Source organism: Montipora foliosa, unplaced genomic scaffold (assembly GCF_036669935.1).
Source record: "Montipora foliosa isolate CH-2021 unplaced genomic scaffold, ASM3666993v2 scaffold_474, whole genome shotgun sequence".
Classification (NCBI taxonomy): domain Eukaryota; kingdom Metazoa; phylum Cnidaria; class Anthozoa; order Scleractinia; family Acroporidae; genus Montipora; species Montipora foliosa.
The window spans coordinates 222,501-237,500 of NW_027179783.1; the positions used below are offsets into that span (position 1 = coordinate 222,501).

The window sequence follows — 15,000 nt, forward strand, 5'->3', positions numbered from 1 at the left end:
AAATTGAGGTAATTAAACCGTCAGTAGAACGAGCGCTATCACAGTTTAAATCGCCAACAATAACAACATTGCGGCGTTTGATCCAAAGTTTCTCCAGTAAATCCTGAAATCGTTCAAAAACTAAAGAATCCGAAGAAGGTGGTTTATAAACTGTTCCTATGATCTTAAGGCATATCGCCTCGATATCGGATGATTCTAGGGATCTTAGCCGAGTAGGGCATATGTGGCTGGCGATGTAGAACAAACATCCACCGCCGATGGTATTAGCATCTCTGTCCCTACGGATAATCTTATAGTTGTCAATTTCAAGCTGACTGTTGGAAATTTTTCGATCCAAGTGGGTTTCCGTAATTGCAAGAATGTCAAACCGGCATACATGCAGCAACACTTTAACCTCCTCGACCTTATTTCTAAGGCTACGAATATTAATGTGTGCAACACTCAAGTTTGATCCCTGGTTAGAAGTTCTTGCAAAGTCCTGTAGATAGTCTCCATCCCGGTCAATCACGCCTTGCCATCCAGGATTGGTTTCCACATCACCAGAGAAAAGCAAGAGCTGTCTGGTCGCCACGGTATTCGCGTAATACAAAATTCGGCATTTTGATAGTTTTCGCTTGCACTTGCCATTGTTTGAGGCGGTGAGGACCATTGTTTTCGCTGAATTAAACAATCCTGGACTCATTACCATACCGTCCAACAATATGCAAATTTCGACCATTTCATTTCTCAGCCACCAGAAGTGAAGATAGTTAAATTCTTCGAAATCACAGAAATCGCTTTCCTTTTCTGGAGCCAGCCTGCCCAAAATGACTGCTGATTTAGTTACAAATGAGGTAAACCTGTAGTGAGACGAGTATTCATTCTGAGTCAGTCAAAAACATAGCAGAAACACGGAGGCAAACAACGCGTGACTGCCCGCCATGATAACCTGTCCCCTCGAACATACTCTTCTGCACCATGTTGATGATTTGCTGCTTTATTCCGTCTGACCAAGTGGGAAAGGGGATCAGCTACATTGCTATGCCCTGGAGCATACACGACCCGGAAATCATAGGGCTGTAGACAAATTACCCAACCTTCGATGCAGGCACAGGGTTTGGAACGAGGTCCATAGATCACTTCCAACAGCTTGTGATCAGTCATCAGATCAAATCTCATTCCATAAATGTATGCGTAGTACCTCTCGCATGCCCAAACGAGGGCGAGCTCCTCTTTCTCCGAGATATGTCCAGGTTTGACCCTAATTAGATGCACGCGGATTTCAATAAGCGTCACGAAGTGTCCCCTTGCTCTTCTAGCCAACTTCAACATCACTTGTGTCTCAGAATACAGACAATTTATGTCACAGTGTCCCCCAAATGCTGCTCTTTAAGTGAAGATTAACTGCTGCATTTACCCAAAGCTTAAAATAACGCTAACCTTTACCCTTACCTTATTGTTGAAAATAGGTAGCAAATGCTTAGACTTAAAGGGACACTTTGTGTTGGATGTCAAAATTGGGCGTGCATATAATTAGGGTCAAACCTGGACATAAGTGCTTTCTCCGTCTAAGAGTATTTCCGTTCACACTCTGTGAGGCTGCGGCTTGCATAGCATATTGACACTCATTCCCCATTCTGGTTTTGCATTAACACAGCTCCAAGGCCAACAGGCCTTGCATCTGCGATGACTTTGGTTGATGCACTCTTCTTAAAGTATGCCAATGTGCCCACTTCAGCCATGCTTTGTTTAAGCGACTTAAAGGAAGCTTTTTGCTCGGGTCCAAAGAACGGAACGGAACATCTTTCCTGGTTAGTTTCCTCAATGACTCTGTGAGTGTTGCAAAATAAGGAATAAATCTGCTGCTGTAATTAGTCAACCCTAAGAAGCTTTGAACTTCACTGACGGTTTCAGGCTGTTTTGTTCTTGCAGGGCTCGAACTCTTTCTTCCGTCGGGCCGATACCCTTTTCAGACAGCAGAACTCCCATGAAAACCAGTCTGTCCACATTGAACAGGCATTTGTCAGCATTGAGAGTCAAACCATGCTGTCTGAGGCGTTCCATGGTTTTGAGAAGGCGCTGGTCGTGTCGTAAGTTTTCTGATCTGGGCCATTTACAATGATGTCATCAGAGATATTGTCCACGCCCTCTATTCCGGCCAGAACAGTAGATATCTCATGTTGGTACAGCTCGGTTGCTGAACTCACCCCAAACCGCAATAGGCGCTTATATCTGTATAAGCCCTTGTGTGTCGGGAAGGTTGTGATCTGGCGTGACTCTCGACTAAGTTCCAGCTGGTGGTATGCCCACTTTAAATCGAGCTTGCTGAAAATTGTTGAGCCGTTCATGCTGTGTAGCAGCTCATCTACGGTCGGTATAGGGTATCGACCACGTAAAATGGCCTCGTTTGCTCGCCTCATATCAATGCAGAGACGAATGTTACCATCCGCCTTCGGAATACTTACTACTGGGTTCACCCATGGCGTTGGCCCATCAACTTCTTCTATGATGTCACAATCTAACAATTCTTGAATTTTCTTTTCTACTTTCTCTTGTAAATTAAAGGGGATTCGCCTCAGTGGTTGAGCTCAGCTTTCCAATCCCACTAAATACTTCTGGGAACTGTTGTTGCAGTGTCTGCTTGGTTTCAGAAACTGTAGTGACATCAACACCTATTCTCAGCACACCTAACTTCATTGCAGTATCTTTGCAGAGGAGTGGTATTCCTTTTCCTTTAATGACTAGGAATTCAGCTTGAGCTTTCCCTTTTCCAATCAACACTTCACAAATAAAGCGACCTGTTACTGAGAGGGGTTTGCTGGATGCATAGGCATATGGCTTCCTGTCAATTGGAGCAGCTTCTGATTTACATTTTATCTTCTTAGCCTTCAAATCTTCCCAGGTTTCTTCATCAACAATGTTATTGGTGGCTCCGGAATCTACTAACATTTCGAGTTTTACCCCACCAATAGACAACTTAAGCAGATTTGAGTGAGCTTCATTGGTGACTCTGAAAGCATAATCAACCTGCTCCCCATTATTAGCTTCTAGCTCTTCTTGTACTCGATTAACTCCTGGTTTCTTTGGTTCGGTTTTGCAGACGCTAGCAAAATGATCTTTCCCCTTGCATTTCCTACAGGTTTGGCCTCTAGCAGGACATTTTGGATCTCTACCCATGTGCCTACTCGACCCACAACGATAGCAATGAACTCCTTTTTTCTTTCGGTTTTGTTTACCATCGGGTGGCTCAGATTTTTCCTAAACCCTGTTTGCATCTTCTTTGCTTGGCTCACTCACACTGAGATGAGACATTTGGTGATATACACTTTCACATTGTTCTGCGATTTCTAGCGTGCGAGCGAGTGTAAGCTCCTCTCTTTCCTCAAGCAATCTACGCCTTACATAATCTGACCTACATTTACACAGGATCGCGTCTCTCATCTGGTTGTCAAAGTCTACACCAAAATTGCAATCCTTTCCTTCTTTTCTTAATCGAGTAACAAACTGCAAAACAGCCTCACCTTCCTTCCTTTTGTTGGATTCGGTGAAATTTCTGGCGGGCGAGGGCTGCATTGACTTTGGGAAGAAAATATCCATTCAATGCTGTTATAGCTGCGGTATAATCGGTTGCTTCGCAGGTATCTGCAGGAGTAGAGAAAATTTCTTGTACATCTGGGCCTGCGAAATGGAGTAGCATCGCTCGTCTTCGTTGCCTTGTGGTTGCATTTGTAGCCTCAGTGATAATAAGACCTTTGCTATCCGCAACTAACTCAAAAGATATCAACCAAGGCGTCCAGCGTGGTCCCAATGTGGCGGGATCCGAGTGACAGTCGAACTTAGGAATCGCATTTAAAGCGCCATTTTCGCTCAAAGACATCTTGTGCTGTACTTATCCTCGTCGCCAATGTCGTGTTCTCTTAGTACATAAATTAGAGAAGGTTTAACTAGTTGGAGAAGTGCAACTAGTTCCGAAGAAACACACAACAATCAACCATGTGCTCTCTTTATTCTTCTCTCTCCATACTGCTCCTTTTCTACTTCATGATATACATGTACGAAATGTGACATACACGACAGTGCTGTGCTCCGACATCAAACATGGACCGTATAGTTGCATCCAGAGACGCCTTCGTATGCTTTCTGCCCGACATCGTGAGCTGTGCCCTTTCGCAATTCAGTCCTCAATACTGCAAGTAAAGAGTGATTAGCACTGTCAATTATTATTAAAAATTATAACCTCTGAGTTCGGTATAATACGCATAACTCAGTGCTTGAATACAGTTATGTTAGGACGTAATTAGGGGATATTTCTGGGAAATGTTCTTCAATTTTCAGTAAGATACGTTAGGTAGATAAGAAGAAGAGAAACTTGTGCGCAAATGATAATGAACTAAGTCGAGAAAACTATGTGAACTTATGTCCTAATTTTGTTTGATTTGTGGTTACCATAAAGAACTTAAATTTGCTATCATTGTTATCTTTCAAGTTATTTTTTTTCTCAAATTTGAATTTTCAAGTGTTAAACTTGAGTCTAGAAGTTAACCAGAGTTCAGCCGTGCTTTAAAACAATGCGTTTCAAGTTATTTCCATTTTGGCTGTACAAAACAGTGTCACTTACACGAGAGCAAAGGGAAAACAGTTATCTCCTCTGCGAAAATGACTTCTAGAAAGTTTTCAAGGAAAATTGATTTTTTGAAATTCACAGTTTGTTAGGCTACATTAAAATAACCGGCCTCCTAGACAAGGGCAACAAAAAAATTGTGCTTACACCGTCAGAAGCAATGACAATATTGGTGACACATTGTTTGGTTTTCCTATTAAAGGAAGAGGTTTCCTGGAATAAGGAATGGCGATACTAAAGGAATTTTAGTGATACTTTAGCAAATTATTGCCTCCTCCATTTTGAATTTCAGGGGTGTAGAGAAAGATGACTCTGACTTTATAGACATCTCAAAAGAAGATTCTTTAATGCAAGATTATCTGCGCCATATTTTGCATCGGGCTGGATTTGCCAATCAATATGATAATAGTGGCCTCAAGCTTCTCCCATGTCCTCGTGGTACTTTTGTCAACATTGCTGACACAAGTCGTTTCCCTAGGTGCACAGACTGCCCTGCTGGTAAGCTTAGAAGTAACACACATTAAATTAGCTTATTAATGAATCAAGTAATTTCTTGGTGGTTAGCGTGTTAAATAACGGTACAAAAATCGCACACTAAGAAACAATTTAAAGTGCGAGAGTTGTGGCTTAAATGTATGAATTTAACATTAAATTGTATCAAATTTCCCAGACAAGAACTTACCAGTGAGCGAGTCTAAAAGACTCAGTCATGGTATTTGAAACTCGCTTGATTAATGGTTCACCATTAGATTTCCCATACGACGAATTATTATTGTCATTATTATTCTTATTCTCGTCCTCTTCCTCATCGCCATCAATTGTTCCACACTCTCATGTTGGGCTTCCCAATTCATTGTTACGGGTTTTGCAGCACCATATGTAATGTCTGGCAAGTAGAAAACATAAATTCATTTGAGTAGCAAACTTTAATGTGTCCGGTTTTAGGCCCAAAAAACGGCGATATTTTTCAAATAGTCTCGAGCTATAAATTCACAATCAATGAGTTTATCGGTCAGAACCTTCCAAAACGTATTAACTTTTGGACAATACCACAAAAGGTGACTAAGATTTTCAGGAGCGTTGCTGCAAAAGGAACATTGTGGGTCCTGTTTGATACCAATGTTTTGTTAGAAACAAGTTAGTAGGGTGAAGTCTGTGCAGAAATCGGCATTGAAAGTTAATGATAGTCGTACCAATCATTAAAAAATGTGTTTCATTGTCTTAAACTGTCTTAACCTCATCGTTTTCACTTACACTGTCCGGTGCGTGTTCGTACCACTTATCCTTCTTTTCCAGGTGATATTTCTCACACAACTTCCAATGAACTACTTTACCAACGTTGTCATACCTCTGTTTGTATTCCCTTTGGGCCACCTTTTTACACTCACAGACAATATGGTTTACGCTCTCACCTTTCTCGCCACATAACCTACATAATGGGGATTCCACCGTTTTGTCAATATTGTATTTTACATAGTTAGCTCTAAGAGCTTGTTCTTGGCCTGCACAAATAAGTACTCCTGTTTGGATCTTCAAGTCTGCTTTTCGCAACCAGCTCCACGATTCTTCTACATCGTCGTTTCAGGTATTTCTCTAACAAATTGACCATGCACCTTTTTTCCTTCCAACTGTTGAGTTTCTTATTGTTCCAAGATGTCTTGAATTCATCTTTACTCACTGTTTCCTCACTCCTAATGACACTAGTAGCCCTTACCCCTTGCAACAGGACTTCCAGAGAATTCTACACATACCATCCTATTTGTTTTCCTCACTTCTCACACATCCCTCACAGCTTATCAGTCCCCGGCTTCCATTCACCCTTGACACATACAACCTATCAACATCGCTCTTTGGATGAAAAGCACCATTCATTGTCAGTACCTTCTTGTCATTCTATTCAATGTTTTTAGCTCTTCCTTTGTCCATCTTAAAATACCTGCTCCGTACATCAGTACAGAGACTGCCCAGGTGATAATGGCGTTAATTTTGTTCTTTCCATTCAATTTTGATTTCAACCCAAGCTTCAACCTTCCCAAATCGTTTTTTTTTTCATCTCCTTTTCCGTCATCATATCCACCTCAAGAATTCCTAAATATTTATAGCCTTCTTCCTATTTGCCCATCAAAAAGGGTAATACCATCAAATCTCACCTTCTTTCCTCTTTTCATTAACAACACACCACACTTCTTCAACCCAAATTCCATTCCAATGTCCTCACTAAACAACTGCACAGTTTGTACTAATGAATCTATTTGGTCCTCATCTTTGCCAAACAGTTTCAAGTCATCCATGAAAAGAAAATGGTTCACCTTAAATTCCTTGGCAAAATCATAGCCTGCTCTTGATTTTCTCAAAATCAATGTTAATGGAATCATGCTTAACACAAATAGTAGTGGTGACAAACTATCCCCTTGAAAAATCCCTCTTCTGATGTGAATAACTCCTAACCTCTCGCCTGATGATGTTAACTCTGTTTTCCATGTCTTCATACTATCAATCAGAAACTTTTTCACATTCTCAGCTATCCCAAACATCTCCAAACACTCGACAATCCAGCTATGCGGCACCATATCATATGCTTTCCGATAATCAATCCAAGCCATCGCCAGATTTTTGTGTCTTTTCCTGCAATCCTTTAGAATAGCCTTGTCAATTAAGAGCTGTTCCTTAGTTCCACGCCTTCCCTTGCGGCACCCCTTCTGTTCCTCAGGTAATATCCTTTCCCTCTCAAGGTAGTCACACATATTATCAGCAAGTATTCCTGTTGTTAGCTTCCACATCAGAGTTAGGCAGGATATCGGTCTAAAATTATCGGCTGCAATACTATTAGCAGGATCTTTTTGGCATAAGACTGTACTGCCATAAGTCATCCATTCAGGTAGCCTGGCTGTTCCGTTTAAAATTTCATCGAGTTGGCTTGCAATTCTGCCATGCATCATATCCAGTCTTTTAATCTAAAACCCCTGAACGCCATCCCAATCAGGAGCTTTCCAATTTGGAATTTTCTTACATTGTTTCTTGACCATCACCTCGGATATTTCTAGTGCTTCCTGTTGGTCATAATCCCTCTCTCCCTTTAACCCCTCTACCAGTCCGCTGTTCGGTTCCTTTTCCACCTCCCAAATACCATTCCGAAAACTCTTACTCTCTTCAGCATCAGGTATTATTATTATTATTATTATTATTATTATTATTATTATTATTATTATTATTATTATTGTCATTAGTAGTAGTAGTAGTAGTAGTAGTAGTAGTAGTAGTAGTAGTAGTAGTAGTAGTAGTAGTAGTAGTAGTAGTAGTGGTGGTGGTGGTGGTGGTGGTGGTGGTGGTGGTGGTGGTAGTAGTAGTAGTATTTACTATATTCCATTTAGCTCTGAGCTCTGGCTGTTCTCATGCTGACATTCATCCCAAGGGAGCGAGTCATAACAAATAACCAAGGGTCCCGTGGGGACACTCTCTTGGTACTTAAAGTGCACATGACTCGAAACTTCACCACCAGTTTTTATTTCATACCCTTAAAATTCAGCCTTTGCTTGATAGGATTTCGCTATTAGAATCTTCCTACAAATGACCGAAGTGATTTTTTTTCGCAACACGAACTTCGGCATTTGGCCAAAATTGCGACATTTCCCTCGCGGCCAAAAAGGACATCATGACGTCATCAAGTGTGTTAGATTGCAGCGGGAAATATAAACAACAATGAGACATCGGATTGTTTGCGGAAAATATTGAGTTGGTAGTGGCCTTGACGAGTCGCTGTGGATTGAAGTGCTGAATGGAACAAAAAAGAATATTGGTTGTGGCATCGTTTATAGACACCCAAATACTTCTTTACAATCTTTCCTGGATCATTTCTCAAAAATTCTTGATAAAGTCCGTAAAGAATCTAAGCTTTGTATCATTATGGGTGACTTCAATATTAACCTTCTGAATTGTGATTCCCATGCTTTAGCTGGAGAATTTACAAATTTATTATCTTCATATTTTTTTCAATCACATTTACTCCAGCCTACTCGCATAACTAGCCACTCTGCTAATCTTATTGATAATATATATTTTTAATTCCTTGAGTTTACTACAAATAGTGAGAACATTTTATATTCATTAACTGACCATCTTCTGAACTTACTGGTGTCTTCATTGACTATCACCTTAAATTCAAGATGAAGGCGCATTAGCGGGGCCAGCGCGATTCACGAGCACGAGTGCGAAGCGCGAGGCAAGAAAAATCCGCCTGTTGTCACCCCATTGTTTATGCTCTACCCACTATTCGCCTGGCTAACGGTTTTTGCTGATTGGTTGCTTAAGCCACGTGACGTAAGATGTGAAGAAAAAACAAAATGGAGTCCTTGAGTAGGGAAGAGCGTTTTCTTCTGGTGTGAATTTGTTTCCGAATATTGATTATTTAAAGAATAAACAGAGGGAATGCATCGAAGCGTTGTTGGAGAAGAAAGATGTTCTGGGTGGCATGTACTAAAACCCGAAACAAGGAAACGAAACGACCGAAACGAAACCACCCAAAACGAAACCGCCCAAACAGCTTCAAGCGAAACCACGGAAACAAGCGAAACCACCGAAACGAAGCCACCGAAGCAAGCGAAAGACAGAATTATCTTACATTTAGGACTTTAAGAAAGAAAATAGTGTCGTATTTTTGTATGTATTTTAAGGGCGGAGCGCCGACCAAACCAGATGGAAAATAATTGAAAAGTTAGGGAAAGAAGTATTCACTGATAATGTCTCAGTCAGTATCGCTACTTGTCTCTCTGAGACTACGTTTAAACTGTATAGTAGGGGAGGAGAAGGGATCAGCTTTTTAGGGTTCACTCAGAGGTTAGTTCATGGGAGTGAAAAATGAAAAAAGCTTCAATTGACAATCAAACTCAACGATCTTTGAATGAATTTTCTTGGGAACAACTTATAATTAACGGTAATCTTGTAATCAGTATATCAGCGACAAATGCTGACAAGAAAACAATAGCAACAAAAACAAACAAACAAAAAAGACCCTTTCACGCTCTAAATGTACATTTTTCTTTATATTTCCGTTCTGATTTCAAATAGGGCCGTGAAACATGCACAGAAGATGGAGAAACCCCTTTTCTAGGTTTGCTAGCGATTTTGAGCCGATTGAGTGATTGTCATGGGCGTAGGAATTTTTTTACAGTTAAAACCGACTCTTGGCCGCTCACGCCACAAAACTGAAATCTCCGATACTCTGATAAGTAGGCTAATGCCTAATCGACTCAAAAACGCAAGTAAGCTTAGATTGATTACCCTATTGACAAAACCTTTGCACACCCTGCCAATGTTTTTTGTTTTTGATACAATATTGAAGATCAGTTAAGGGCCTGTTTACATGGTCTCGGTTACCCGAGACAGCCCTCCTCCCGAGACAACTTTACCGAGCGTCTATATGAGAATTGCGTGACCGAGACAAAGTTGACCCTACTTAATTATGCATATATTTTTAAGACGCACCTTCAAAAAATACCTATCATCATTTGCCTTTCTTTTTTTCTAGTTCGTTTTTATTAAGTATAGTTGCGTTTTCACATTCAGCAAATGGACTGGATGGAATGTAATACGTAGTTTAAACAAAAGGCCATTTATGAATCGAGAGTTTCCGTTGACAGCGGTGAGAATTTTGGCGGGAAAAACCTTTTCTTTCAGAAGTAAACCGTAAAAACATGTATAAGCTCCCAAATTGTTGCTTCCTTGATTTTTATTTAATGCGTGCGCATTTAAGACTTTGCTGTCTCGTCTCGGGTGCTCGAGGCAAACTGTTTACATGCGAAAAAGTTGTCTCACCTGCCAGGGTTACCCTACCTGCCGAGGCGAGCCAACTCGCCTCCCCCAGTTGTCTCGCGCACCCGAGTTGTCTCGCCCACCTCATGTAAACGGTTGATAGAATTTTTAAACAACTGAGTGGAAAAATGTCTCGCCGAGGGTGACTCGGGGGGAGGGTTGTCTCGGGTACCCGAGACCATATAAACAGGGCCTAAGTGTGCAGGTTAGATCGAATTGCCCCTCTCAAAGATCAGCGAGGAGTAATGGTGAGGTTTGCTATTTGTGTTTAACCATCATGCGATCGGCGTTTCATATTTTGTTTCTTTGTGTTTTTTTTATTTTTATTAAATCAACTAGATAAAAACAATCCAACATGTGTCGTACAACTGAGAGGCTGGGGGTGTAAATAAATTTTTCTAATAGTTCAAAAAAAAAACAAGTTCCCATAACTGCATACAGCCACATACAGGAACAGGTGTCTCCTTAAATTAACATAACGAGTTAATCCACAAGCAAGTTAAAGGTTTAAATTTCATGTGCAGACGTTTCAATCCTTTTAAGGCTTAATAAAACGAACGAGTTCAACGTAAATGAAGGTATGTGCATGGCCAAACGTTGCCTAGGATATCGGTTTAGTTCAAATGACTCAGCTAAATGTCACCGTTCCAGTTCATTTGCAGTAGCAAATGAATCCTTACTTACACCATCACTTGACATTCGGTTACCAGCCATGTCCAGTGCACTGCTGTCAGATTTTACCTAATATGGGGTGGAAATTCTTACAGCCGATGGAATGAAGTCTGGGTGTCTTCTTTGAATGCACTTTTGCTTTAGGTGGTAGTGGCAATTTTGACGCTCAATGGACACCTTGAGTGATCCATCTGCCTTCCTGTAAGATCTGAATTCCTTGTTAACGACACATAGATCATTTGGAGGTGGGGGTACTTCTAGCGGTACTCGTATAGCCTGGCCACAGCCGTAATACACTCTGACTTGGGTACCCTCCAGAGACTTCAAGGAGAAATAGTCGTCTTCCCTAGACGAGGACCTGGATCCCGACAAGGCTAGAAGGGCAAAAGCTGCCATGGAGCTGGAATCGTCAACCGGAAGGCTGTTTACTGCGGTAGCTGAAGGGGAGGGCCGAAGCTCCATAAGCGGCACTCCTTTCTTGTTGGCTTGGCCTATCCTTTTTGTAGATGTTTTATTTCCTGCGGATCTTGGTAAATCGTCTCCCACGAGTTGATAAGGATCAGGCTCATTCCTCGTCTTCCCAACTAGGGACACAAAATCTGGAAGACACAGTTCTTGCTCTGCAACTGCCAAGGAATGGGCACAAATCATAGCAGACTTGAACTTCGGACACGAACACTTCAGAGCCCCAGCTTGCTGTACAATAACTTGACAGGGAGGTGCACCTTCACCATAATATACTAAGCGCTGCGTTCCACTCTTGTCCCAGGGCAGTGACAACACACCATTATTTTCTTCTAAGATTATTGACGCCAAAGGCCACATTCGCTGGAGGTTGGTGTGAGACAGCGTTGAGATAGCACAGTCCTGATAGCTTACGGAAAGGCAATAGGTATCACAGTCCATTAGCTCAGGCTCTGTATAACGTGACTTTGCAAGTGTGTCCAATGTATTGGTTAAGCAGCGCTTGATACGCGAATGACCTTGCGCTTAGGTCATCCCTATCCACTTGTCCGCGTCTATTTGCAGGTGCTTAAAATCAGGACTCAGCCGTAACTCTCCCATGTCATGAACTGCCTTGACTAACTCCTTCTCCTGGGTTTGCACAGCTGATTCTAGGGAAATGCAGAAATCTGACCACTCTTTCTTCTTCCCAGCATTTTTCTTAACCATGCTGTTGCAACATTCTGGCGTGTTCTGAGTATAAAACTCAGGAGGGCACCCCAGACCTGCTTTTTTACGGACAGGAGCGATCATACTGTCTTTCATCACCATTGCAATGTGACGTTTGAGCCATGAAAAGAACTGAGGTTCACCAGAATGTTCAGTGGTTTCTAGCACGCGCCACTCTGTTTCCAATGTTGCAAGCATCTCGTCAAATTCTTCTGCTGAATTAGCATCTACCAGCGCTTTCGTTCTGGAATCGCCCTTACGCCTTCCAAATATTGTACCGAGTACGTTCTGCCGACCATCTTTGCCAAACGATAATTTGACCAACTTCCTCTCTATATTCTCAGATAGTTGAATCTTGCACCTGTGGTGGATAGCATCTGGGAGTTCGCATACGAACGCGTTAGCCAAGTTAATCTCCCCATCCGTTCCAAAAGCTGTCAAGGTTTCAACGTTTTTGCAGTGGGTCTTGAGAAGACTTGCCAAATAATGGTGGCTATATTCTTCAAACTCCTTGGTCATGTAGATTATGGTTGGACCAACAAAGACTGGATGTTTCCCGGATTGGTTGTTTACAAACATATTGTACTTAAAAGAGGTGAGGGTGACAAAAGAGTTGCCACAATTAAAGGTGGCATCAACTCCAAGTACTGAAGAGTACTTTTGAGATGAACACATCCGGGAAAGTTGGGCGATCTGAAAATCTGTTGCCTGAAACGATCGAGGATGAGTGCGACTCTTTAATGCCGAGCGTTGAAATGCGAAATCTCCAACAAATGTTCCCTGATTCAAGAGTTCTAATACGTCATAAAACTGAAAACGCTGGAATTGCTTGCCACCATGATTTTGACTTTCTTTTCCCATCTGATAATGGAGGTTGTATGCTTGCCTACGATTTCTGTGAACGTCTGTTACTGCTTGAATACCACAGGTCCCTCCTTCCTCTTGAAAGCATTCCTCTACAGCCTTTCGGCAAGTTGTTGTGGAGCATTTTTTTCTTCAGCTTGTCTAGAACAGGACGTGATGTGCGCATGTAAGGGGAGGAATTTTTCTCTTTTGCATTCCTATGCTTTGCTAGGTTCACTGGCACTTCTACGCCTCCCTCGAAATAATACTGAACAACTGCTAACGGCAATACGTTGCCTCTGCAATCCTGCACTGTGGAGATCACTTTTCTGAACTGGGGTGTGTGTGCGTGTCGAAAATAATTACGACATAGTGTGAAGATGAAGGTGTAGTTTCTAAAGAAACTGTGGTGCTGCGTCGGTGGGGAAGTAGTATACAAAAATTTGGTTTTATCAACGGAGTTGATAAATGTAAATTGGCCACCGTACATAGATTCTAAAAGCTGACGTTTCGAGCGTTAGCCCTTCGTCAGAGCGAATCCTAAGCCTAACCCTAACCATTCGCTCTGACGAAGGGCTAACGCTCGAAACGTCAGCTTTTAGAATCTCTGTACGGTGGCCAATTTACATTTATAAACTCCGTTGATAAAACCAAATTGTTGTATAGTGTGAAGATGTTGTCTTCTAACTCCTGGGTTTCACTCGTCTGAAACTCTTCTATTAACATATCAGTGTCGTCATCAATTTCAACACGGTACTTTTGTCTTGGTTTGGCGTGTCCAGTCCAGCTACCATTATCGTCTCCATAGTTCACAATATCTGCTTCTAGAGATGTAGTGCCTGCGACAAATGTGGCATGAGTCCAAATGCCCCGTGGCACCCGCTTACAAATCTTTTTCTTAGGCACATCTCCTCCCACAATGATGTTAAATAGGCGCTCCACAGTAAAGCCCTTGATTTGATAGCTCCTTCCAGAATCCGTTGAGAACCATCAGGATCATCATTCTCTTTTTCTTCCTTGTGACAAGACTATCTCACCACTGTGTCGCTGCTAATGTTTTCTTCTTCACAGACTTCTACTTAGACTTTATCAACTTTACCTTCGTTTACTCTTCCATGTAGTCTAATACCAGTCGCAGTGTCCGAGTCATCGAATTCACTGAGACTACCGAGATCTTCAGAGTTATCAAAATTATCATTATCTGAGCTGCTGTCCACGTACACTGGCTCTGATTTACTCCCCTGCTGAGGTATAATAGTGTAGAAGAGCAATCTTTAAAATTACAGCAAAGCCCATCATCAGTTGTTGTCTAATTGCAATCAAAGTTTGAAAGAAATTGGTCATCCACACATTTTGAGCGCGAACGTCCTTAATTTAACCTTCTCAACTAGAAAAATAAAAGTAAAATACTTACGCCTGGTGTTCCGCTTTGGTTTGAATTTTCAAGCTTAAGAACCTTTGTAGCAATAACTTGTGCACTGCCAAATAAATATTCCGTAACCCGTAAATACTTCCTAAATAAATTATGGGTGAGTTCAAGAGTATAAGAGAAACATGGCTCACGCAGTAATGAAGTTTTTAAGTGAGGGCAGGGCTTGGTAAAGGCGAACACGTTAGGGTTAGCGTGAGCCAACTAGGGAAGTCCGGGGACATGGAAAGTTTTGATTTCAATAGAACGTTTCCACTTGAAGTCATCAAATTCTCAAATCCAAAACTAAAGAGCACCAAAGTTTTTGTCTTCATCGGGCATAAGAAGTATTTATATCTGTTTACAACTTTCCAGCTCAATAGCATCCCATCCTTCGTTTGGAAACCAGCGCACTTTTAATTTCAGAGTTATGGCGGTGCGGTTTGACCGCGTTTGTGGAAAGAAATTTTATTTCGTGATTTTTAGCCATTTAAGA

The 15,000-nt window shown here is 41.6% G+C and overlaps 1 protein-coding gene across 1 annotated transcript in view; it reads left to right on the plus strand.

The window, feature by feature from the left end:
• The window catches only part of LOC137989805 (putative leucine-rich repeat-containing protein DDB_G0281931), a 42,196-nt gene that overhangs the window by 14,019 nt on the left and 13,177 nt on the right, over positions 1-15,000 (plus strand). The window contains exon 2 of the mRNA XM_068835453.1: positions 4,893-5,098. Coding sequence (XP_068691554.1) covers positions 4,948-5,098 — 151 coding nt within the window. The 5' untranslated portion in view covers positions 4,893-4,947. The remainder of the gene's footprint in view (positions 1-4,892; positions 5,099-15,000) is intronic.